Source organism: Podarcis gaigeae (genome assembly GCF_964106915.1).
Source record: "Podarcis gaigeae genome assembly, chromosome: 3".
Classification (NCBI taxonomy): Eukaryota; Metazoa; Chordata; class Lepidosauria; order Squamata; family Lacertidae; genus Podarcis; species Podarcis gaigeae.
This window is the reverse complement of record NC_139680.1, coordinates 57,208,116-57,234,951: the sequence shown is the minus strand read 5'-3', so window position 1 is coordinate 57,234,951 and position 26,836 is coordinate 57,208,116. Positions and strand designations below refer to the sequence as shown.

The 26,836-nt window shown below is 42.6% G+C and overlaps 1 protein-coding gene across 1 annotated transcript in view; it reads left to right on the top strand.

Annotated features, from left to right (window-relative positions):
- Positions 1–3,269: 3,269 nt before the first annotated feature.
- The window catches only part of MTCL3 (MTCL family member 3), a 30,137-nt gene continuing 6,570 nt past the window's right edge, over positions 3,270–26,836 (top strand). Inside the window, exons 1-7 of the mRNA XM_083731120.1 lie at positions 3,270–3,380; positions 6,620–7,657; positions 8,798–9,022; positions 10,862–11,020; positions 17,025–17,096; positions 18,040–19,215; positions 20,578–20,955. Of these exons, the coding sequence (XP_083587246.1) occupies positions 6,698–7,657; positions 8,798–9,022; positions 10,862–11,020; positions 17,025–17,096; positions 18,040–19,215; positions 20,578–20,688 (2,703 nt within the window). The 5' untranslated portion in view covers positions 3,270–3,380; positions 6,620–6,697 and the 3' untranslated portion in view covers positions 20,689–20,955. The remainder of the gene's footprint in view (positions 3,381–6,619; positions 7,658–8,797; positions 9,023–10,861; positions 11,021–17,024; positions 17,097–18,039; positions 19,216–20,577; positions 20,956–26,836) is intronic.

Sequence of the window (26,836 nt, the reverse complement as noted above, 5' to 3'; positions counted from 1 at the left end):
GCTGCTTCAAAATTGAAATGAAATTAGATAACAGCTTTTAAATCAATCAATTGATACATTCCTCTGCTTCATACAGAATTATACTGATGGTCAACCATTTAATCATGGCCAAAATCAAGCATGAGAATGACTGCTTCACCCCCACCCTACAAACTCCCTCACTAGTATTAATCTTGGCACAGCAGAGGTGGAACATATCCTGTGCAAGTCCCATTTGAATGAAGTGGAAAAAATATCTTGCTGAAGCTGGGTCTGGTCAGTGCCTTTATGGCTGACTGCCAGGAAGTCACACAGAAGAAGAAGAAGAGTTTGGATTTGATATCCCACTTTATCACTACCCGAAGGAGTCTCAAAGCGGCTAACATTCTTCTTTCCCTTCATCCCCCACAACAAACACTCTGTGAGGTGAGTGAGGCTGAGAGACTTCAAAGAAGTGTGACTAGCCCAAGGTCACCCAGCAGCTGCATGTGGAGGAGCGGGGAAGCGAACCCGGTTCCCCAGATTACAAATCTACCGCTCTTAACCACTACACCACACTGGCTCTCAGACACCACCTTGAGCTCCATAATCAAAGAAAGACAGTATATAAAAGTAAGAAAACTAAAATAAACATCCTAAAATCTGTCAAGCATGAAACTCACCCAAACAGAAAGAATTAGCCCATCTTTACAGATTCTGGGAATAATATATAAAGAGCCCAAATCTTTTGTGATTCATAAAGTGCAAAGTTAAGCACAGAAGCTTCTGAACCTTATATTTCTTGAGGTAAACTGAACACAGGTGGGGGAATTAGAATGCTGGAAGACATAAAAAAATCATTCACAGATCACCATTTGGAGTGGCATGCCAGCAAACAGTTCATTCATGGCATTTAAAATTTAGCACATGACAGTATATAGCTGAAAAAGACAATCCCATAACACAAAAAGGTACAGCAGGCAAAATAGGAACATTAGAAAATGGGACAGAATTAGTTTTGATAAATTACCCTCCTTGAAAAGATATCTCATAAACTAAAAGTATCTAAAGGACACAACTCAAGCGACCTTTCTCTTTTTTGACCATGTGGCATGATTTTATTTCCTCTTCAAATATTGACGCACAAGGTCACTCATTGTCACCAGTATAGGCAAACATCTGGCTCATTTAAGACTTTATAAGAAGTCTTTTTACTCTCAAAAATACTGGAACTCACAGTGGAAAATACTTTAATTGTTACATATCTTTGTTATTTCTAAAAGGAATCATTTTATGAGTCAATACTTTATTGCCTCAGTAGGTGCATTCTGTGACCCAGGTTTGCAAACGACGAGACAGAAAGGTTGGGATGAAATCAGGCCAAATCTTTATTGACTGTGGCAGGTTGAGTATGGGTTGGCATGGCAGTAGGACCGGATCAGTTCATCATTCTACTCGCCACTAGCTGGTGGGGTTGGACAGCGCCAAACCTCTTCCATGGGAGCTGCCTAGTGCTGAACCCTGTTGTGGTGCAAGCCAAGCTTCCAAGGCCTCACTGGGAGACTGGGATGAGGACTCCAGCCAAGCTGGAATAATTATTTTTATATAATTTGATTTAGTTGACTTACCATAAGTATTTTCTACAAATTAAAGATTGGACCTACCAATTCATCATTTACTGCAGGGCCAAAACTAGGCTTTCTGTCACCTGGGGCAAAGACCCCATTTGTCACACACCCCATGTGTGTTTCTAGAGGCTTCACCCAGGGCTGAGACCCCAGCTAGCCCTGGTTAGCTATGGCCCTGTTTACTGCTCCATATATCAATTACAGTGGTACCTCAGGTTACAGACGCTTCAGGTTAGACTCCGCTAACCCAGAAATAGTACCTCGGGTTAAGAACTTTGCTTCAGGATGAGAACAGAAATTGTGGGGTGGTGGCAGCGGGAGGCCCCATTAGCTAAAGTGGTACCTCAGGTTAAGAACAGTTTCAGGTTAAGAATGGACCTCCGGAACGAATTAAGTTCTTAACCCGAGGTACCACTGTACTCCAATAAGTATTGGAACACAGGCATAAACAAATTGTTAATCAAATGTGTAAGGTCAAAAACCTCCATTCTTGCATGATCTGGCCCAAAGCTGGAGGTTCCATTCATACAAGTAACAAGCATGACACTATACACAACTTAAACCCTTTAAACAAAATGCAAAAGCCCTTTGTCTTTTGTGTTCCTTTATTCCATATGACCATCTACTACCCAAGCCAAAGATCACCCAAAGTGAAATTCCTCATCAGGTCGACAATATTAACACCTACCAGTTTTATTCACCAGACAGAAAAGATTTTAGTCCTCTAATCCTAAACTATCAGGTACCTGTTTACATTTGTGTGAACTGGAGTTTACTGTCCACTGATGGCACTACACAAAAATAGACAAAACTCTATTCAGTGAAGTTTGGCCCAGCCACATTCAGCATTCTTCTTCTTCTTCTTCTTCTTCTTCTTCTTCTTCTTCTTCTTCTTCTTTTTAGAAGATGTATAAGGATTACACAATAGATAGAAGAAAATTGTGTTGTACAGAATATGCAGGATCTACTATTGGTGATTTCAAGAGGCAAGAAACAGACAATCCATATTTTAGAGGATTTGATTGGCTTTAAAGAAAGAGCTATCTCTGAACCCTAACACGTGCATACATAGTTTTGAAACTACAAGAGAATTCAATGTAAATTTCCACCAAATAATTAAAACCACGTTTGGTAAACGGTATTAGGCCTTCACTCGTGATAGTCAGCCTTTTTAAATTTTCACAAAAGAGAATCCAGAGTAAGTGAAGCCACAGGCAGCGGAGCAACATGGTTATAGTCTGTCTTTGTCTCTGATTCCTCCAGACTGACTGAAATGCAAGTCAAACAGCCACTGGAGCCAAAGAACAAAGGAGAGCCCAGTTGTCATTATGCTGATGCTGCTGCAACATCAAAAAGCGCCTGACATCACTGTGCACTCCGCACATCCGGACTTCAAAGAAGAATAAATATTTGATCAGAATCGACTGTTTCTCAGGACTGAATTTCGAAGGGAAAACTTCCCATGTCTTTTGCCTCCTTCCTACTCGGAGAGCTGTAATCCAATTCTACCCCGTGCCGATAATACGAGGTGCAATGGAGCCCTGAGGCCTTCCCGGGCGTGGCTCTTCTCTCTCTCTCTCTCTCTCTCTCTCTCTCTCTCTCTCTCTCTCTCTCTCCCCTCCCTCCCTCCTTCCCTCCTCTCCCCACCCCCCACCCGCTCTCCCTTTCCGGGGCCCAATGAGGTCAGCTCATGAATATTGCTGCATTACCCCGAGCAGCTCTGGCTCCGCTTGGTACCTCGTGCATCCGTGGGCGTGTGCAGTTTAGCCAGCCTAAGAGGACACCAAGTGGGGGGTAAGTAACGCTGGGAGCCATTGTTCGCAAAGAAAAAGGGCAATCGCACAGCAGGGCAACTTAACAAAGCCCTTGATCCTTTGTAGAGAGCGCGCGTGCAAACTCTCCGCCTGCTGAAACCTGGATAAAAGTTCAAAAAGAGCTTCGAAATCGCGACACGCTGGAAATAGACCGTTGCTGGGGGCGGTGGGGGGTGGAGATAAGTGACCAAATAGAGCCGCTTCTGAGCTGCTGGCTGTTTTCAAGGTAGTCTATGCTAAATGGTGAAGTATGGAATTCCTTCTTTGTTTCTCTCTCTTCCGCTCCCCCCCCCCCTTGCTTTAACATGGAAATCTGCAGAGGCGCAACATTCTGCCACCTCTCTGATAACCACGTGACGATGTCCCAGAGATCTAGGGAGGGGGGGAGAAATTCTTGGTTTTGATTGTAACTTGATTTATTTTATTTTTTGAAATGGGTTATGAAGTTTGTATAGAGAGGTATCAACCGCTGCTGCAATTGAAGACTTGAAGGAGGTCATAGGATGTCCTTGGTAAAAGTGATGACTCTGCTGCAATGCAACTTGGAGGTGGGAGAAGGTTGTTAATGTGAAGGACTGTAGGATATATATATATATATATATATATATATATATATATATATATGTGTGTGTGTGTGTGTGTGTGTGTGTGTATCCAAACTCTTGAAGGTTATTGTGTAGTGTTTTGGCTTTTGCTTTGTTTTGAGAACCTGAAGTTTCATTCAGTAAAACCAATTTGAATTTCAGATTGAAGATGAAGTGTTTGAGAAACAGAGATTTCAAATAATTGCTAACATTTGGTAACCTGAAGACTTTAGGGTAATAGAATCTGGAGGTGACAATAGTAATAGATATATGTAAAACATTTACTAATTTAGGCTGCAATCCCATCTACACTTGGGAATTCTAGAATTCAGAAGGTGGTTATTTTATTTTATTCACTCTAATAAAATGCGGGTGGTGGACTGATCTTCTCCCATTTAATATATTGTAGTTGCCTGCATTATAATAAATTAATAATGTTTCACTTCTTTTAAGTACTTCATCTAAAATAAGAATCTGCAGCACTGGCACCTAAACAAATAATTAGATAGTGTTTTTCTGGCATATAACTTTATAGACTGCTAAAATCTGGCAACAGACCTTGTTTATTTCATCGTCTCATGTAAAACTTTCTTGGTCACCCTCTCTCTTCATGCACATATATATTATCCTCAGTTTGTCATAATTGTCATAAGGTGCTGAGATTAATATTGCATATTGAGGTTATACTTTTCTGGATTAAGAATAGCTTTGAGATCCAGCATTCTACTATATATTTTGCCCATTCTTTCCATTTAAAAATGTAGATTAGAAAAAGTGTCTGTATTTCAGCTAAAACACACCCTTTGTAGAAAAATAGTCTTTAGCATTTGAATGGACAGAGCTGGAAGTCAGAAGGGAAGTCCAGCAATTCTAATAAAATTCCCTACACTTAGAGAACAAAAAAGAAATACAAAAGTGTTTGTTGGGTTGGATAGAGTGGCGGAGGAAGAAATTAAAGTGCTTTACTGAATAACTAGATTTGTTTTACATGATTATAAGTATGTTTTAGTTGTAACTTGGAACATGTTTTCATTCTCACCTTGGAGATCCTGGTTTTGAGTTCCAAGTCCAGAGGTTCTCAGTAATAATTATAGTATAATAATAATAATAATAATAATAATAATAATAATAATAATATCCCGCCCATCTGACTGGGTTGCTCCAGCCACTCTGGGCAGGTTCCAGCAAATTAAAGAACCACAGTAAAACATCAAACATTAGAAACTTCCCAATACAAAGCTGCCTTCAGATGTCTTCTAAAAGTCAAATACTGGTAGTTGTTTATTTCCTTGATATCTGATGGATATCCACAGGGTGGATGCAACTACTGTGAAGGCCCTATACCTGGTTCCCTGTAACCTCGTTAGATCTCAGTGTTGAACAGCGGGCCGAACAATGGGAGGGGAGACACTCCTTCAGGTATACAGGGCTGAACTATTTCTTCCTTTGAAGAAGTCAAGAGTATATTTTGGATGGGTTGGCTCCCATGTACAGATTCAAACCTTGTGTGGCTTCAGCAGTAGTTCTGCATCTTATTCTTTCTGACTGTTCCCTTATTATTATTTACCATCAACGTACCTGGAGTAATACTGAAGCTACAAAGGAAGTGGCCTGCAATTTAAATTTGCAAGGAAGACAGTAGAGGGAGGGGAGGAAGAGAGGGTTAGACAGGGATGAATGTGAACAAACAGTTACAGATAGGTAGCCGTGTTGGTCTGCCATAGTCAAAACAAAAAAAATTTCCTTCCAGTAGTGTGCATGCACACGAAAGCTCATACCAAGAACTAACTTAGTTGGTCTTTAAGGTGCTACTGGAAGGGGGAAAAAATTGTTTTGACTGTGAACAAACATGCAGTGAAATCTGGTCCATGTCTTCTTCCTAGGCAAGTGTGTATAGGATTGCAGCCATAGACACCCACATTTATTATTGGGGCTCAGGGTAAAGGGAATAGCAACTATAAAGTGAAATAATGGTGGGGGGTACAAGACCTGTTGTTCAGCATTGAATGGGCACACAAACTTGTGTCAGCCAATCAGAACAAGGCCAAAGCTCACCCAGTGAACAGCTCCCCCAGCTTGTTTGTATAGTTTGATAGTACACTAGTTTGATAGTGTACTAGTAAGATAGTACGCTCCCCAGAACCTTTCATTACCCCTTTTGCAGAGTTGTGGGTTAACTAGCACAAAGTGCAGTAAAAGTAAGCATGGAATTTGGGTTGGGAAAGGCTGGATGACCCATTTTAAAATGACTATATGGAACCAGCCCCACTGCCCTCTAGAAGTACTTAGGGGCAAGTGATTAGATGAACTAATTCTTTGAGGAATACTCCGGATGGGGTGATTTTAAGCGTTTGGAACCAGAAAATCAGCAGTAGAAAAGGCTCCCCTTCCCGGAATAGCAAATGTTTTTTCTGCAAAGCTGGAGTGCTCTCAAAGCAACCCCCCAGGTGACGACTCTGCCTTGGAGGAGAGCGCGATCCTTTTTGCGCCTGGGATTTTTCGCAAACCTCGTGGCGCCGCTTCCAACTCCGCCCTCTTTCTTGGAGGCACCCGGTTCCCATTGTGGCGAGCAGGCCGGCTTGGTGATGCGCTGCTGAGTCATTTACGAGCGCTCTGTGTGTGCCTCTTTCCCCAGCTCGAAGGGCAGCTAGGGAGGGACGATGACCCTTGCGGGGCCGGACCTTTCTGCGACGCCTGGGAGATAGCATCAGCCATGAGCCAGCCGCCTAGCGGAGGCGCTGCTGCTACCGCCTCTCCTCGCCTGCATCCAGAGGGGAGCAGCAGCCGAAACAAGCAGCAGCAGCAGCAGCAGCGAGCATCCTCTCCAGGCAGACCCAAGGATTCCCCCGTCCGCCAGCCCTCCCCGGCTGCTAGCTCACCCCGCTCCGCGACGGCTGCTGCAGCCGCTGCCTCCAAAGGAAGCTCCGCCCGGCAGCCGCCGCCACCGCAGCAGCAGCAGCCGCCGCCCGGGCAGAAAGCGGGCCGGGCGAAGGGAGGCGGAGTGGGAGGGGACAAGGCGTCCGCACAGCCTGCGCTAGCGAGGAGCGCGGCGCCGCTGGGAGCTGTCCAGGCCGGGGATGGTGCTGAAGTTCAAGCCGCCACGCCCCTGGTCCCGGCAGGAGGTTGCCCGAAGGCAGCGCCGAGGCCTGCGGCTGACAAGCGGGAGGCGCCTCCCAGAGACCCCGAGCTCGCCTCTCTCGGAGCTGGAGAGCAGCCGCAGACGCCGGCTGGAGAGGAGGGGGAGAGGGAGGGCCCCTTCGCGCTCTCACAGCCGCCACCCAAGAGCTGGAGCCGAGGCAAAGCGGGCAGGCCTCTACCGAAGGGTGGAGGGGACGCAGCCCCGGCTCCTCCGGCTTGCGCGGCAGCAGCGAAGGGCGGCGGCTACTGGAAGGAAGGATGCCTGCAAAGTGAGCTCATCCAGTTCCACCTCAGGAAGGGGCTGGCAGCGGCCCAGATGCAAAGCAAAGGCAGCAGCCCGGGGAACGGCGAAGACGCGGCCGCCAAACAGCCTCAGCCTGCCTCGTCGACCCCGTCGCCAATGGCGCTGGCTGGGGCGGAAGAGGGCAATGGGCGCAGCCGAGCCGCCGAAGGCGCCTTGAGCCTCAACCCTCAGCAGCAGCAGGAGCTGCAGGAAGAGATGGAGAAACTGCTGGAGGAGAATGAGACTCTCAAGGTGAGCAGAAAAGGGGGGGAGGGCTAAAAGAGTGTGGGCCAGCCCAGAGTGGGGAATTCAACTGGAGAACCCCACTAGTAGAAGACAAAGCAATCAATCAATAGATGCTAAACCTTCTGGTTTCAAAATGGGGAGGCACAAAATGGGGAGGAGACATATTTTGACACAAATATGAGCAGCTGCTACATTCCACCCACTCCCATCAAAAAGGAAAATGTTTATATTCTGCTGCATTTCTGAGAGGGGAAGCTCTGGTTCTCCTGTGCTACCCCTGATCAAACATTGGATTGTTTGCATTTGATAAATTCACCTTTTTGGAATAGCAGTCAGAATATAGCAGTTTCCCAGCCAGACCCTACAAAGCATCCATAGCTGACATGCGAAACAATGAGCATCCATGTTCATTCTTCCCCTCTCATGTGTGAAGCAGTCCAAATTTTGCTATGTGCAAATGCATCTTCTTTACATGTCTTAAGGGAAATGTTTAAAGTAATTATTCTTTTCAGATCAGATGGCTCTTTCCTGCTACCATTTGTTTCACCTGTTAGGGAAGGGATTGCATGCTAGGTCTCCTTAAGATTACAGTTACACTTTACAGTTAGTATGCAACTCCTGAGTATTTATCTACTATCATATCAGGAATGACTATGTGGTGATAAGATGAGTAAGACCAACATGCCTCTTGCTTTGCCATTGTAGAGCTGATAAGTGCAAATAATGGGGAGGCTATGGGTTGTAACAAATGTTAGTCATACTCAGAGTAAACCCATTGAAATGAATGGAATTGGCTATATTAGGGCCATTACTTTTTAGTAAGTCAACTGAGTATCTAGTAGTAGATACAGCTCTGTTTACTTCTTGTTGCTCCCCACACTGGATAAGTACCATTTACTTATGATTTATTAATGGATTCCCTACCGATATACATGTTGGCATATGAGAGCTATTATGGGGGCAGGCATAAGATAGCAATGGATACATCTGTCGAAAATATGTGTAGATTACCCGAAGGTGCTGTTTGTTATTGCTTTTAGTAATAGCACTAAAGGTTACTTTAATTTTTATTTATTTATTACTTTAATTTATGTGAACTAACCTTGTATGGTGGATTTCTGTCTGTCCTGTCTGAATGGGTGTCAGAATGAGATAGACGAGCTAAGGACTGAGATGGATGAGATGAGGGACAGCTTCTTCGAAGAGGATGCCTGCCAACTGCAGGAAATGCGCCATGAATTGGAGAGGGCCAATAAAAATTGCAGGATCCTCCAGTATCGCCTTCGAAAAGCAGAGCGCAAGAGGCTCCGCTATGCAGAAACTGGGGAGATTGATGGAGAACTTCTACGTAGCTTGGAGCAAGACCTAAAGGTACCATGGGGTCAGAAATTGGCAAATGGTAGAGGGAGCTCATGAGGGGAAGAACACTTAGGCTAAGAAGTTGCTTTGTTGCTTTGACAGTTGTTTCATTGACCTCTGTATAAAGCTACCCAAGGCTCTACAGAGGCCATTTGAATGGGCAAATGTGTCTTGAAGACAAAAGTGTCCAACCTTGTAGTTGATGCACTACAATATATCTCACAAATATGTGATGCAAACCTTGATGATGCAATCACATTTGATTTAAAGAAACTGCAACAAATATAATTACGTTAAAGGCCTAGATCTTTTCCTCCTACATTATGACTAGTTAGCCAAATTTGTATTCTCTTTCCATATTAAATTTTCAGTGGTATGTTTTCTACCTTTTCTCATCCCTAGATTGAAAGAGAGTCTGTATTCTAATTAACCATATTTCATAGACAATTATGTTTCCCGTAAGAACAAGTGAGTCATTCTCTCCTGCTGCTTTCTGGTAAATAGCAGGTTTCTGGGTTGTTTCCAGCCAATCATTTTTCCTTTGACTTGCTGTAACTAGGGAAACTAAGATTAAAGCCACAATCTTATGTAGGCTTGTTTAGGGGGAAAGGCTATTGAAAGTGATCATTGATTTTGAAAAGATATCAAACTGTAAATATAATAGCATGCTAAACAAAATGTTAAAAAGGCTAGTTGAATGTTAATAGATAGAGCTGTGTACCGATAGATGAAATTGAATCTTACAGATTTTTACTTTTAATGGTTGTTATACTAAGTCTACACCAAGATATCTAATAGTTCCTTTTCTGCTTGTTTTTACAATTTTAAAGCACCACATGTACTGTTTTGAAATATATTCATTTTTTGTCATATCTTCAGTTTTTTATCTTCATACCCATTAACCTAACCTGATCTTTCAAGGTATGAAGATAAGATGTGAGTAAAATCCACGTAAATGTGTAAAGTGACAAAGCCTGTAAATTTGGAAAACAGATGAATTACAATTTTATGAACAATCCTCATTGTTAGAAGTAAAAGGCTTCTTAAGTATTTTTCATTGCATTCACTTTTACAGTGGCATACAGAAGCCACACATCTTTAAAACAATTTGTGCCCTACTCAGACATACCAGTTAATTTTTTCCTGCCCAATTAAAATTTGTAACCTTGAATTCTAAAGCATTAATGGATTCATCAGCCAAGGGGTACAGCCCCAGTTTTCATGTTAGTGTGAAGGTGATATTTCTACTAAGAAAAGTGAATGTAACTTAGACTCCCAGCTTCAAATAAAGCTTTTGGTTGGGCTGTGCCTAGTCTTCTAATGGAGAGAGATGGTATTTGATGTGGGAGTTCCAGTCACTTCTTAGCCATGTAATAATTAGGAGTACATTGGACTGTATGAACTAAGCCCCAATTAGGCTCCTTGGTGGGGAGAGTAATTTATTCAACTTCTAATGGAATTGAACCTTGTGGTCCCTTCCAACTCTGCCGTTCTATGATTCTATGTAACTAACAGAATTGGAAGGGAATCTAGAGGGAATGTGGTTGAACCCCAGACTCAATGCAGGATCTGTAGTGCAGGATGCAACTACAACAAACCTGACAGACAATTGCTCAGCCTCTGCTTAAATACTCAGGAGATCCCACCACCTGGTGATACAATTTGTTCCACTGTCACACAACTCTTACCATTAGGAATATTTAGTGGAAATATACCTCCTAACTGGTCAGAATGCTACTCTAGCTTCAGAATTATCTACCCCAACTCAGTTTTTGTTGGCAGACTACTCATATAACATAGTTCTGCTATAAATTTCTGCTTATTTAAAGTTTTAAACACTGTTGCATTTAGGTTGCAAAGGATGTTTCAGTGAGACTTCACCATGAGCTGGAAAATGTGGAAGAAAAACGCACCACCACAGAAGATGAAAATGACAAGCTAAGACAGAAGCTAATCGAAGTAGAGATTGCTAAGCAGGCTCTGCAGAATGAACTTGACAAGATGAAAGAGGTCAGTACTCACCCCTTTCCTTTGGGAATTGGGGAATATGGCAAGTTTTTGCCCCACCCTGAATTTCGTAACTGTTTAAATAGCAGTCGGTGTGCTTAATGGAAAGCGGGCAACCTGCATACAGAGTTACAGCTGCAGCCCAGTTTTGCTATCCTGCTTCTTTTGAATGTCCAATCTTTTCTAGTTCTTCATTTTGTGAGAGAGATGTCTCTCATGCAAGTGAACTAATTTCTGTTGGTTTAGTTGTTGAGTCACTGCATTTCATTTGAACTACAATAAAACGTCCACAGTGTTTGAAACATGAAGAGGTTTCAAGCCGGTTTTGCATGTGGTTGCTGTTTTACTGAATAAGCAACCGCATGTTGCTTTCCTTGTGAGTCATGAAATTCAGCCTTTGAATAGCAGTTTGCCTCTTTAGATGTGGATTGTACAGTAACTAACGACTGCAGTTGACTTCTCTTTCTTGCTTCTGCCAGGATAAAACTCCTGAATATCTTTCTTGCATTATTTGCTTCAGCATTTGCTCTGACAAGTCCCATATGGGATTCATATCTCACCATAGATCTATTTCTTTGTTATGGTGATTCAGTTATGTTTTGTGAAATTTAAGAGACAGGCTCAATCACTAAATTTCTTACCTGGAATAGTCAAGACATAAATGGATGTTATGGGGGGGGGATTACTATCATTGATGTATTTAAAAATCATGAATAGTATTGAGAACCCTGATTTGGGGGGATTTCAGTCTTCTCTTGATTGCTCATTAACTTGCCGTTGAATCACAGTTGTTGGATTTTGATAATACCAACGAAATGGCAGAGTGTTGAGCTCTTTTTGCTTACCAGTTCATCTGCTTCAGTTAAGTTCTTTAGCACAAAACTGGTGAATAGTCAATAGATCTCTTTATAGCAGTGTCAACAGGTAACCTATGAGTGATAAGAGGTAAACAATGCTCGGACTACAACACACACTAAAAATTAAAATCAAAGTTTTACCTTGACACTAGCAATACCCTGGGGGGTCGGGGGGAAGGAACTGAATGCTCAGTTTTTGTTTTTCTGTGATAGAATATGGAAAAAGTTGTTTCCATAATTTGTTTGGGTATGATGATGAAGTTGATGGCAGTAAGTAAGACATTGCAGGTTTTTTTTTTTAAAAAAAATCATTTCCATAGTATATGTGAGAGATGGGAGTCAGTGTGCAAAAGAATCACAGATCCCTGCAATACTTGCCAACATATTTCAGGGCCTTAGAAGAGAAAAAATACTTTTGTACATAGCTCAGCAGTATATTGCATTCCTTGCACATGGGCCTAACTACATGTTTTATGGAAATGCACATAACAGGCTGTTTATGTGTTTTTGAGAAAAGCAGCATTGGGAGGGGGTTTGAACTGAAAAGTGATGGTGGGGTGCTTAACTATTTCCCTGCTGGCTGCTGTGGCACGTCAAATGACTTCTCCTACCATACTCTCTTTCCCATGTTCTATGCACATACTGTATTCTGTTTTATTATATCTAAGATTTATAGCCTACCCCACATCATGTATGATCTTGGAGCAGGTTGCAACAAATAAATATAAATAGATCAAATGAATACTTTTTATAGATTCTGGTTTTTAAAAATGTATTACAGGCCTTCGATCCGGACATATTAATATCCAAAGGGCTGCAGGAAGTGGGGGAGTTTTCAGTTGTCACTGGAACTGAACAGATCAGGAGGTGACCAAAGTTGATGGGCCTAGAATTCCACATCTGCTAATGCAGAGAAGGCCCTGTTTGCAGAGTCATTGACTATTTTTCTTTCTCTGTCAATTGTGGTACCTTCAAAAGGTCCTCACCAACTGATCTCAAAGCCCAGCTGGATAGTTTGGAGAAATATAGGTACATATTCACCTAAACACCTCTAAACATGAGAGCAAAGGTGGAACACAAAGGGGTTGCGTATACCTTCTCTTCCTTCTTCTCCACAGCTAACTGTGCTCTACCAAGCTGCTTTCCCCCCTGTTTTCCTTTCTTTCTGTTTCAGATATTTGCATATATGTATCATTAGCCTGTTCAATCCCCAGCATCTTCATTTACAGAATCTCAGATAATCAGATGAAACTGAAAAAAGATTATCTCAACAAGGAGGAACTTTTGAGCCTTCAGCATCTTCATGGCAGAGATACCCTGGGGCTGTGTTGAGATGATGAGTAGCCCCAATCACCTGTTCAGGCAGATACACATAGGAAGGACAATACTGTGTTGCACCTATGTATGGGTCGGTGTAAGAAAAAATACCCCCCCCCTTCGGCCCTCCAAGTAGCAAGGCAATTTTTATGAGGCTTCAGCAAGTGCACAACAGGGAATAAATAAAAAGCTTGCAAAGAAGGGACTTGCAAAGAAGGTTAAAGTAAATAAGGATATAATATCTTATTGGTTTCACTGCCAGGGCTTGTTATCCTCAAGGCTTGTTATCCTCAGTGTGTTGCATGCCTGCTTGTGAAACTTACACCTGGTTTTTCTAGGGGGGTTGGCTTGAGTCTAGGCAGGTTGTGAGAGATCCCAGATGGTACCTTGTATTAAGCCATTTAACACAGAATCAAAGTCTCCAGAGGAAAAGCGTTGTGTAACCAGCGAAGTGAGTTTAGTGAACAATGTGAACAATGTGCTGTTTTCTCATGGATGTGTTTTGAAAGACAATCTGTTTGACAGTGCTATCTGTGAGCCTGTGTCAGAGAAACATCAGCTCAGACTTGATCTTGCTGTGCAAGCTTGAATTCCTGAACTGCGATAGTAACCAGGGCTACATGCGCAAGAGGGGAGAGAGAGGAAAGCTGCTCTAGAGACTGAGATGGGAAGAAAAGGTCATCATCATCATTCTCTGGCATTTCAGTGCTCTGCCTGCTTTTAGATTAAAATGTTGGGACATGAATTTTACTTCTAGGGACTTTGTCATGTTTATCCCACCTTACTTTTTCTCCTTTTTTGATAATCCTGTTTTAGTAATATATATATTTATAATAAAACGGCTAACACAAGGAAAATCACCCTTACTCTTTGCTAAAGCAGGGCTCTGTGTAGAGCCAGCACACTTTGATGTAAAAGCCTTCATGGCCTATGGGAATGCTGAGGCTAGTAGCAATACTGGATTATATACCAAGTCCATGAACTATAAGCCCCTCCTTTGCAGGCTGAGCACTAGGTTTTGTGTCACAACCAACAGGAACATTTTGGAATGTCAATGTAGGTCTTTCAAGACCGGTATTATGTACCAAAGGCAAACTTTGGTAGACTTTCACTAATTTGTGAGTGAGTATGAGGGAATATGCCATGCTTGGAAATTATAAAGGTGGAAATTTGTTCTATTTTTTTGTTGGCTCTTCCTAATATATGAGAAGCCTACTATAGTTACACCTGGTAGGAGCATCAAACCTCTATCCTTTGGGAAACATTTACGGCTGATTCAAATGGTGCCGAAAAAGATCCAGGGGCTAGGGTGGAAGTAATGGCTGACCAAGTGTTTCTACAAGTACAGCTGTGCTTACTCACTGTTAATCTGCACAAGCTGCAGATGTTTCACTGATCCCCTTATATGAAGCCGCACTCTAGGGAATGTTAGCTGTATCTGCAGTTGTGTGGGATCAGATATTACCGGTACTTCTTCCATACAGCCTTAGCAAGCATGGCCAATGGATGATGGGAGCTGTAGTTCAGCAACATCTGGAGGGCCAGTGGTTCCCTGTACCAACCCTAGATGGAACTATTTACTAACATTTGAACCACCCATTTAGATTCCAGGGTCTTTTTCCTCTTGACTTGAATTATAATGAAATGCTAAATGCATGATAGTTGCCATATAGAGAAGCCTGAGAGATAATTTTAGTTGAAACTTCTCTCTAATGACTTCCCTGCTTTAGGTTTCAGATGGCTGGCCATCAAGCTTAGGAGGTATTTGCTGAGCACATGCTGCCATTCTGCTTGCCTAGAATAAAGAGAAACTTAGGTTCATTTAAAGTCTGATTGATGGTGACTGTCCTGGAAGCTCAGTTACCAGAAAAATACCATGTTAGAGGTTTGACTACACCTTTAATTTGAATAGATATCAGCAGTTTGCATCCTCGATAATATGATTCAGTGTAATAATTATAACAGTGTCAGTGCACCAGGGCCTCTTTTTGAACTGAAAATGTTCAGAGATGAGAATTCCTACCAGCTGGAAACTTGGACCTCTTGATCGTTTCATAGCACTAAAGATCATGTCTTGAGAACATTTCCATTTGGAAGGAGCAGGGTGTGTTGGGGAGGATTTTCAAGAATACCTCATGCAGATTAATCTTATGCCTTTTAACATGGGTTAAGCATTCTCCCTGCCCTGGTAATATCATAGTGATTAACTTGGCCTGGAAACATACAGCTCAAGAGAAAGAAAGAAAAACACACATTGCCCAGCAGATGTCAACCTGATAATAATAACAAAGGATTATTGCAGTGAATAGGAACAAGTGTGGCAGGGCAGTGGGTAAGAGAAGAATAGTCTTCTGCTTTTTGCTCTATCAAAATGTGCATTGGGTTAGATTCAGACTTAGTCATGCCTAGTGTATTCACTAAGTTGAGCTCTTATATTTCACTGGGTCTTTCGCCAGGCTGGATGTGTGTGTGGATTGCATGGAGGTGTCAGCACTGCTAACTGAACTGATCTCTCCTTTCTGCCCTCCCAACAGATACGTGGCATTCCTGCCAGCAGAGCCCAGTGGGAAGTTCCCAAATGGCATATTCTGAAGCTGGGGAAGGGGGAATGGTTGAGCTGGCCTGGGATCCACAGGATCCTGAGCCAGTCTTGCTGCCATGATACCAATTGCCATCTCAGCCTGTGATTGGGTCCAGACCTCAGGGGTTGAGCCCAATCTTCTTGTACCCCCTGACCTTCCACCATGGCCACTCTGCAAAGCCCCGTGAGTGGGGTGGGGGTTAGGATTGCAGATAAAGTGTAAACCTGAAGCGGACTTTTCCCTCCTCACATTCTGCAAGGAACCCCACCCAATACTAGGATTGGCACTGTTGGTCATTTGTTAGACTTCCAGATGACTTCCTGACTGAGCTATCATCCAGAGTGCTCGCCCTGTTCCCAGAACTTGCAGTGTGACTGGATGTTCCCAGCAAGGATGAATATTTCCTTTGCTCCAGAATTGCCACAATGTGATAATGTAAAATGGATGATACCCCTAAGTTCATGTAAATGCAAGTACTCTGGCTAAATTGAGTTGCAGATGGCCTTATTTTGTTGTGTTTTTCAGTAGCAACATGATACTAAAAGCAACTTAAACTACATGCATTTGATTATTAAAAAAGAAGATAGAGGAAAGTGGTAAACTGCTAGGTGCTCTACTGAAAGATTAGTATATTGCATACTAAAATAACTCCTAAGGTATGCTTCATATTCAAAGGAAGGATAAAAAAAAATGGTTTTCATATTTGGTAACCTATGCATTAGAGAGGTAAAAGAGGCTATTAACTTGTCATAAAATGTTTTTCACAAAGTTCTGGTCCCCAGTATTCATAAAGATGTAGGGCACGTTGGGAAAGTTTAAACAGCATTTGTCAACTCAGCGATGCAGAACTGCAGGGTATAGCAGCACCCTAAGGTTGCATCATCTACCTCTGGTGTGGTGAAAAAAGATATGAAAGCATGTAGATCTCTTTTAAACTACAGGATTTCTAAGTCGATTTTTAAGGGGGGGTAGTTTTTTAAAAAAATACATCATTTGTTTCTGATACTACTTTGACAATTTAATTTATTAAGAATAATAATTACAGAATGGTATTGTTTTGTATGGCATTATCCTGATATTGTTCCAAGGTAAATGTCTCTGGATTGTGGAGCCGCAAATATTATGAAAAAGATAGCTGGAAGTTTTGTCTGTTTCAAATGATGCTTTAATGGATTTGCATTGTGTACACTTTTCATCCATCTGTTGACTACATCTGACCTTTATGTCCTTCCCCTGATCTTTCTTTTATAGCAGTCCATGAAAAGAAGGGGAAGCAAGGACCTGCAGAAATCAGAGAAAAAGTCACAGCAGACACCCACCGAGGTGAGCTCAAAGGTACCTGCCTATTCTATGGTCTAGCTTATGGCTTTTCTACCCCACATTTTCTCCCAGGAGCTCAAGCTGGCATATATATTTCTCCTCCTCCCCATTGTATGCTCACAATAACTTAGTGAGTTAGGTTAGGCTGAGAGTCAGTAGCTGGCACAAGGTCACCCAATGGGCTTCATGGCTGGTTGAGAATTTGAACCCTGGTTTCCCAGTCTTTTACTCCAACCAGTACACCATACTGGGCATGGAATGCAAAGATCCATGAGTGCAAGTGTTTCCTTAGTCAAGCATAGGAAATCTGCTGCTGTTTTTATGGCACTTGTTTGCAAGAACACGGCCCAAATATTAATTATAATTAATTCTCAGTATCTATACATCTAAAGTGCAAAGCCTGGACTACTGTTGAATGGCTATAACAGTGATAAACACAGATCACTACTTATTTCACTAATTATATGGCAATAAATGTCACAAACTATTCCTTGTAGGATAACGTTGCCCTTCATTTTATAATGCCAGGGGTAAGAATCCCTTGGTCAGAATCTCAGCTATTCCTCAGGGGCACTTAAACAGATCAACATATTGTAGATAAACCCCTACAAATAAAAAAATGTGGGAATGCATCGGACACAAATATTTTTATTTATAATTGGTTTGGGGGATTTTAGCTATGCTTTATCTATGAATAAGGTTCCTGAATCTCCTTTAGATGTAGCCTCAGATTTTGCTCTTATGGCACAGCGCAGATGTTTTCGTAATTGAAATCTGGGTCAAATGGAGGCTTGCCTCTATTGAAATGAATGTAGGGCGGGAAGTATTCTACACTTCTACGAGGGCCAGTATTCTACACTTCGGTATTTTCTTTTGTTGAATTGCCAAGTAGTGTTTTGGCTTGCACGCATGAAGTAACTGTTGCATAACCTTTTCCTTTTGTAAGGAGGACAGTGAGGATCTGAAATGCCAGTTGCAGTTTGTCAAAGAGGAAGCTGCCCTGATGAGGAAGAAGCTGGCCAAAATAGACAAGGAAAAGGACAGGTTTGAACATGACCTGCAGAAGTATCGGTCATTTTATGGTGACCTAGACAGTCCCTTACCCAAAGGGGAAGCAGGAGGCCCACCTACCACAAGAGAATCAGAACTCAAGCTCCGTCTGAGATTGGTAGAAGAAGAAGCCAATATTCTGGGAAGGAAAATAGTGGAGCTGGAAGTGGAAAATAGAGGGCTGAAAGCAGAGCTGGATGACTTAAGGGGGGATGATTTTTCAGGGGCAGCCAACCCCCTCATGGGGGAGCAGAATGAATCCCTCTCAGAATTACGTCAGCATCTTCAGCTAGTTGAGGATGAAACTGAATTGCTGAGGAGGAACTTGGCTGATGTAGAAGAACAAAACAAGCGCATCACGACAGAGCTGAACAAATACAAATACAAGAGTGGGGCTCACGACAGTTCAAGGCACTACGATAGTGTCAAGATGGATGCGCTGCAAGAAGAGCTCAAAGCTGCTCGCATGCAGATCAATGACCTCAGTGGTAAAGTCATGCAGCTCCAGTACGAGAACAGAGTCTTGATGTCCAACATGCAGCGCTATGATCTAGCCTCTCATCTGGGGATCCGGGGCAGCCCCAGAGACAGCGATGCTGAAAGTGACGCAGGGAAAAAAGAAAGTGATGATGACTCTCGGCCCCCACACCGCAAGCGTGAGGGGCCCATCGGTGGGGAAAGTGACTCGGAGGAGGTCCGCAACATACGTTGCCTGACCCCCACTAGAAGCTTCTACCCAACGCCGGCAGGGTGGCAGAAAAGCTTGACCGACCGGCAGCAAATGAAGGACATCCGTTGTGAGGCAGAACGCCTGGGCAAGACGATAGACCGCCTGATTTCAGACACAAGCACCATAATAACAGAGGCAAGAGTTTATGTGGCAAATGGGGACCTGTTTGGACTTATGGATGATGAAGATGATGGCAGTCGGATACGGGAGCATGAACTTCTTTACCGGATAAATGCCCAAATGAAGGCGTTCAGAAAAGAGCTCCAAACCTTTATTGACAGACTAGAAGTTCCGAAGTCTTCGGACGACCGAAGTACAGATGAACCTTTGTCAGTGAGTCAGGTAGATTTTTACCTATTAAGCCATCCAGGTAAAAAAAAAAATCTAGCCCAAGATGCCATGGATATTTGAGCCACATTTGATTAAAATTCTTATATAATAGTCTTCCTTTTACATTTCTCTGGCTTAATTGTAAATTTGCCAGATTAATGTCTGCCACCCAATCACAATACAGTGGAACCTCAGTTTTGAGCATCTTGGAAGCCAAACGTTTTGGTTTTTGAACACTGAAAACCCAGAAGTAATTGTTTCCACTTTCAAACGTGCCTCAGAAGTCGACCGGTTTCTGAGGCGCGTTTCTCAATTTTCTCAATTGAATCTTCCAACTGCCCATTGAGTCTCAGTTGTCGAACATTTTGGAAGTTGAACAGTCTTCCAGAATGGATTACGTTCAACAACAGAGATTCCACTGTATTGGATTCTCAAGACTGTGTGGGGCTGGCATCAGCGCTGGCAATCACATTGGACCCATTGCCAAGACCCCCCCCCCCCATGGCTCCTCTGGCTTTCTTGCCTGGCCTTTCCATCAGGCCCCAAAGGGGCAAGAGAATGGCTACCACTACCTGCTCTCTTGCTGGCTGGCTGGCTTCTGCCCTGGCAAGCAATCATGTGGTATTGCCAAGGGGGAGCCAGCAGCACCATATTGCAGAAAGGAGGTGGTCTCACAGTGAGAGTGCTGCTGCTGTTTCCTGTGCCCCCACAAAAAAATTAACAAACCAACCTGGAGCCAGCACTAGGGCTACAAGAGCAAAATATTCATCTTTACAAGACATGCCAAATCTATTGTGGAGGTTGGCAGAAGACTCTCCCCACATCCAGTAATCCAGGTGCAGGGAACATCCAGCTCATAATGTAGCTACAATCCCCTTCGGCCTCCCAGTCAAGCCCATGAGTTCCTTTCCTCACTTGCCATGCCTCTCCTTACCCTGACCGCTCAGTGCAACAAATAGACTACTTAAAACAAAAAAATTACAAGTACCAATGAAAGTCCTTTTTAAGTTTTCTGACTGTGCAGAGGGACTTTTTTTTAGGGGGGGCAGGAGTCACAGTTGGGGAGAGAAGGTTAATCCCTTGCTCCCTATGTTTTCTCTCATCACAGATCAGTTATGCTTGGGGGGAAAAGCCCCCAATGGCTCCAATATGAGGGTTTAAAAAAAATCCTAATTGCTCCTGTTGCAGCATTTTTAGGGAAGAGATTGCAAGTGAGCAGGATTAACTTTTGAAAACTGATCTGCTAAAACTAGTCAGCCCAAGCATACAGTGTCTTTGTAGGTCTAGGTTCCAGATACTGATTTTTCACTCTCTGGAAATTTGTTATTTATTGTTTCATTAATATAGCATTATCTTGTCTTTGTACCTTCCCAGATGTTCCAGCCTATCATTTTACTGATTCTCATCCTTGTATTATTTTCATCCCTTTCTTACACAACAATATTTAAGCTTGTCTTCCTTTTCACACTGTTCTTTGTGCTGTAGACCTTTTTTCATCATTTTACCATTCATTGTAGTATTATTTTCAGTTTGTTTTGTTTTGTCCATCCCTCCCAAGACAAGAAGTGCAAGAGCTATAAGTTTCTGTAGCCATCACTACTGTTGTAAAAACACTGAAGACTACTTGTTTGAAAGAAGGCAAACCAGCCCTTAGGTGCCAAAATGCAGTCACACAGGAAGCAACAACCCACAGAGGACACCATCTCCACAATGGAATTGATCGTGGTCATAAAAAAAAACCTAGGTAAGCAGGTTAAAAACAGATCTTCATTCTTTTTATTTATCTATTTTATTTTTAGGGGGGGAATGGGAATGAGGCTGTAAACAGCTAATAGCTATTTCACAGTACATTTAGTAAACTATACAATAGTAGAAATGTTGCAGGTTTCCCCTCAATACAATGCTTATATTGTACTCACTGCAGTTTGTGTTCTTCAGAACAGAGCTGTGAATTTAAAATTGATTTTACATGGAGTTTGCCTGGCTTCCTGGCAGTTGATATATATGCAGAGCTTCTACCAGGATCCTTTGGAAACTGAATGTATAGCTCCTAAGTCCAGGATCAATCCCCTGGAACACTGAATGACAACATCTTGTAGTGAATGTAGATTTGGTTTAGTTTAGAGTCTGATGAGTGGTATAAAATGTCAGCGACAAATGTCAGAATAGCATGGATAATGATGTAGATCTGGCCTTTATTGACCAAAACCATGGTGAGATAGAAAAACGATGAAGGATTTCACTTCTTTTGTCAGCTCATCACTTATCAGATATTCTTCTGTATTCCTGAAGCCTCCTGGCCATATCTCAACTCTGCCTCTAGCCATTATTTTTCTTTACTGTAGCTTGCTGGGTTAAGGTCAAGGGAAAAACAAGCCTGAATAAGCTGTGCATGTCGTTAAGAGCAGATCAATGTAGAAATTAAGCATGCCTTTCAGAGTAGACACAGAAACTGGTTTTTACAGTTTCCGTGTCTCCATAGAAAGCATACACAATATGGGACCCTCCAAGAAGAACACAGCCCACTAGGCAAAGGTTGTAGTTTACCAGCTTTCTTCCTGCCCACCCCCACAACAGTGAGGCCAGGCTCTAAGCAGACCGGACCAAAAAGTAGCTTATTGATTCTGCTTGCACATCAGTGAGCTATGTTCAGCTTGGCAGGTCACAGTTGCACAGGTCTGCCCCACAGTGAGGTTGCAAGCATCTAATTCCATCTCATCCCAAAATATGCCATATTTTTGTTTGAGGAAGGTAATGAATTATATTAGGAAATCACCCCAGGTGTTCTGTTTCCATTAATGTGAACACACACTTAAAAACAAGTCAATTTGGGGAAAACTGTGGAATGTTTGCCAATCCCATTGCCCTTTTGGAATAGCTCAGTTGGTAGAGCATGATATTCGTAATCTCTGGGTTGTGGGTTCAAGACCTACCTTGGGCAAAAGATTCCTGCATTGCAGGGGGTTGGACTAGAGGACTCCTGTGGTCCCTTCCAGCTCTCCAGTGTGGACCCTATTTCTGCATTTTCTTAAAATACAACCAGTTGCCTTGGCATCAGACAGATCACTGAGTAAGAGAGTTCTTAAACATCCTAAAAAAATTCCTTCCAGTAGCACCTTAGAGACCAACTAAGTTTGTCATTGGTATGAGCTTTCATGTGCATGCACACTTCTTCAGATACTGAAGATGTATCTCTAAGGTGCTACTGGAAGGAATTTTTTTATTTTGTTTCGACTACGGCAGACCAACACGGCTACCTATCTGTAACTTAAACATCCTGTCTCTCTTATTTCACCCCCCCCCCAGTAAGATTACTTGGCAATGTCCCTCTACAGTCTGTGTTTCTCGCAATTTGCAATGCACCAGTTTCTTTCCTTCTTTCAAAAGAATCCCTTCTAGACAAAACATATCCCATAAATTCTCTGCACCAGAGAGGATTGTTGTTGTCTTTCTTTTTATCATTCCCTTGGGGGGGGGGGGAGTCTAAGAGTCAATGACACAAACCCATAATATTATTTTTTTTAGTTAATGACAGAAATGTACTAACAATAAAATGGTAATTCTGTTTCCCCACCCTTCCTTAATAAATGTGCCATTAAACACTGAAGGGCGGGTTGTGCATTCACACCCAAGAAACGTCAGACTTTACTGTAACTGCTGCATTTTTACAACAGGGCAAGATCACACTGCAACTCGATCATTACAGACCTTCCTGGGTGGTTTTAGGGCGAGACAACCAGAGCAATTGCACTAGGCCAGGGGTCAGCAACCCGCGGCTCCGGAGCCGCATGTGGCTCTTTTACACCTTTGCCGCGGCTCCAGGGCAGATACTAGCAAGGGGAGGAGGAGCACTGTGTGCCCCGACACTCCCCACTGTGGCGGGCGCTGTACTGGCTGTGACGTCGCATGGGGGCGGTGCGTGCGTTAGTCACGCACCGTCCCGATGTCACCTTCCCTCCTGCTGTCGGACCGTGGCTCCAGAGATATATTTGTTTTAAATGTCGCAATGGTTTTGCGGCTCCCAGATTTTTTTTTCTTCGGAAATGGGTCCAAGTGGCTCTTTTTGTCTTAAAGGTTGCAGACCCCTGCACTAGGCCGTGAACTACCCAATTTCTTGGGCTCAAGTCAGCTTCACTTTGTATTTGGCAAAGCCCAGATAAAGAGAATTGAACCTTGGACCTTTTGCACACAAAGCATGTGTGTGATGGCTGATCTATAGCCCTTTCAAACTTACAAGTCTTCCTGGATGTCCCTGATAATGGGCTTATGCAAGTGCAGAATTTCACAGGTCTTAGGCAGAGTAACATTTACTAGCTTGAAAATTAAGGAATGTGGGATGAGTCACACAGTTCTCCCTCCACCCACCCTAATTGTGCAAGCCATCTCTGCCACTCTCAAATTAAATGGTGGTTTGAAAGATCTCTTTCAAGAACATGGAGATTTCTTTCCACTGAAAATATTTTGTGCCTGGAGCTCCTGGTCTCAGATATAATAACACTTTGGAACCAGAGCGGAAGAAAGCAGGTGCCACTGTGAAGCAGAAATACACCCAGTCATTGGAATATAGAAATATTTGCCAGAAAGAGGGCCTGAATGTGTCATAACGAAAAGAAAGATGAACTGCTGATGACCTTCAGGGGTTGTTTACAACATGTGCAGGGCCTTAAGAACATCACACTCCAGTTCCTTTGCTAGGCTTGGAATAGACTGAATTAACTATGCTTCTGGAATGACAAGGGGAAACAAAATGCAGGAGAAAAACCTCTCAGTCTCATAATTTTAGAACTCAATGAAGCTGAATGTTGGAAGATTCAGGACAGACAAAGGGAGGTACTCCTTCACACACAACACAGTTAAACTTCAGAATTGGCTCCCACAAGGTGCAACAAAAACCACCAACTTTAAAGAAGGTTAGACAAATTCATAGAAGATAAGGCTGCCAGTGGTTACCAGTCATTGTGGCTATGATTTACATCCATTCTTGGAAGCAGTACAGTGGTACCTTGGTTTACAAACTTAATCCATTCCTGAAGTCCATTCTTAAACCAAATCCATTCTTAAACCAAGGTGTACTTTCCTTAATGAGACCTCCCGCTGCTGGTGCCCATCCACTGTTCAGCTTCTGTTTGTAGACCGAGGTAAAGTTCGCAAACTGGAACACTACTTCTGGTTTTGCATCGTCCGTAATCTGAATATTCATAAACAGGACTGTTCATAAACTGAGGTACCACTGTATGCCTCTGAATACCAGTTGCAGGGAGTCACTAATGAAGAGACAGCTGTTGCACTCAGGTCCTACACACATGCTTCCCATAGGCATCTGGCTGGTTACTATGACAACAGGATGCTGGAACAGATGGGCCTTTGGCCTAATCTAGAAGGCCTCTTCTTTGGTACTTAAGGGTTTTACAGTGCACCAGGGTTAGAATGTTCTTTTCATTTTCTCATAGCCTTCAACCTCGTAACTCTATATGCATATTTCTTGAATGAGACTAGAACATTTCTTCCTGGCATCAATATATGTTCAGGGCTGCAATATGTAGTGGAACAGTCCAGTAACAGATTTACTTCTTCACCTGCTGTTTGTGAGAAGTAGGCCTTAATGTGGAATCGTATCACTATGCTAGAACCTGAGAAATTACCATGTACCTCTTTCCTGTCATAATTGCATTGTTCTTGTTTTATCAGACTGAATGTACCAAAATATTTATGAGGAAGTGTATTTGGCCCATTTGCTAATATACCACTTAATACCTTCTGCAGTCTGTCTAAATCCTGGCAGTGCCTGGAGAAAGCCATTTTGATAGGTTGGAACTGAGGCAGATTATACTCACAAACCTTTCAGCATATTCCATTGGCGTTCCAGTCAGCATAAGCAATGTGCTCTGCAATGAACAGCTACCTTCAGAAGGGAGGGAAAAGAAAGGGCAAGACATTTGTCCACAATTGCACTTATATGGCACCACCTTTAGTCATAGATTTTGCATGCTCAGCATAGCATGATCTACCTAGGGGAGTAAATAAAGCCAGCATCCAAAGTTTGGCTCCAAATCCTTGCCTGAGATAACTTCTGTGAAGTCAGTGGGGGTGCTATTTAGGCAACACTACACAATACAAAGATGCTGTGTGAGACAAGGTGAGATAGGCTGGGCAAGCAGTATTTGTGAAAAGGAACAGCAACAAGCTGAACCATCAAAACAAAAAAAAAATAGTTTTTTGTTTTGACTATGGCAGACCAACACGGCTACCTATCTGAAGCTGAACCGTGTTGGAAAAGTAGCCTCTATGCTCAGGCTTTGGCCTGTGATGTCATATTGATGTTCATGAAGCTCTTGTAGGTCTGTCTGCTCTTCCTTCGCTTTTTCCCTTTGCCTGGTACTCAGTGGTGGCACAAAAGCTGAAGGCCAGCATTTTATCTCATAGGTCGCAGATTATTTCTCACAAAGGGCCATCTGTAGGCCTAAGTCCTGATAACAGTCACGTTGGTTTGCTAAGACACTGAACCAAAAGCTTAGGATGACATTGTACAAATGTGCTCTTATGCTTGGTGCAAGGGGAAGTAGAGTTCATAGCAGAGCTGAATCATAAGCACATACTTTTCAGGCTTAAAACATCCTTCAGACACACTCTTCTGTGCCCCTCAATATGGAATGAAACACACATTTTTAATCTGATGGAAGCCAAGGACTGCATAGTTGACAATGTGTCTTGAAACCTAATAGGTTGTGGGGGTGGGGAGAGAGAATAACCATTTAAAAATGAGTCAACAATATAAGTATTTTGAGCCAATCATTTCCTGTGGGTTCCTGAATGCTGAAAAACATCTGCTACAAATACATTACATTTTTTTCCTTCAAATGGCTTTTGACCACCAGAGTGACAACTGTACCTCAGAGAAGATAACAATTTTAAATACAAAAATATATAATATATCGTGACATGCAGGTTACAGTTATGCTACTGAAACATTGGTTTTCATACTGTGGTTGAGGGATTCCATGGCAGATGAGCAGGAATCCATGGTAGATGTTGATGTGGAAAGGGTTCCGTGGTCTGAAGGCAAGCAAGTTTTTCTTTTAAGTCTTCATACCCATCCTGGGCAGTATAATTCTTACTTAACAAAGATGCTACACAACACTTTCTGGAATGATACAGACTTGTATTGTGGTGGAGAGAAGGGGAGTTTGATCCTCAGAGCAGGCACTGAAAATGCCCCTCTGCTGTTTCACCAACACATGTGTAATGGAAAACAGAAGGTAAACAATTGCAATGGAAATCAAGTAGGAGAAAATAAACAACTTCACAGAAGCCAGTGAGACTTCTAATACAAGTACACACCGCAGACTTATGAGATCTTCCTGTAGTCTGTATATTCCTATGAAGTATGTGTTTTTAAGCACTATAGGTCAATGCTTGACTGTGTATGATAGGAGTGCATGTTCAAACCAAATTCTATAAAACAGCCATGAAGTATGCAGAGGTCACATTGTTTCATGCCTTATGAATCTAAACCAGCTCCTTAAATTGTGCTGATCTGCTCGGCAACAGGCAGCCAGTGGAGACTTGGAATATTGTTCTTCTCTGCTCCAAGTGACCCCTCCACCCACCATGAGGTGGGGTCACTGAATTCCAC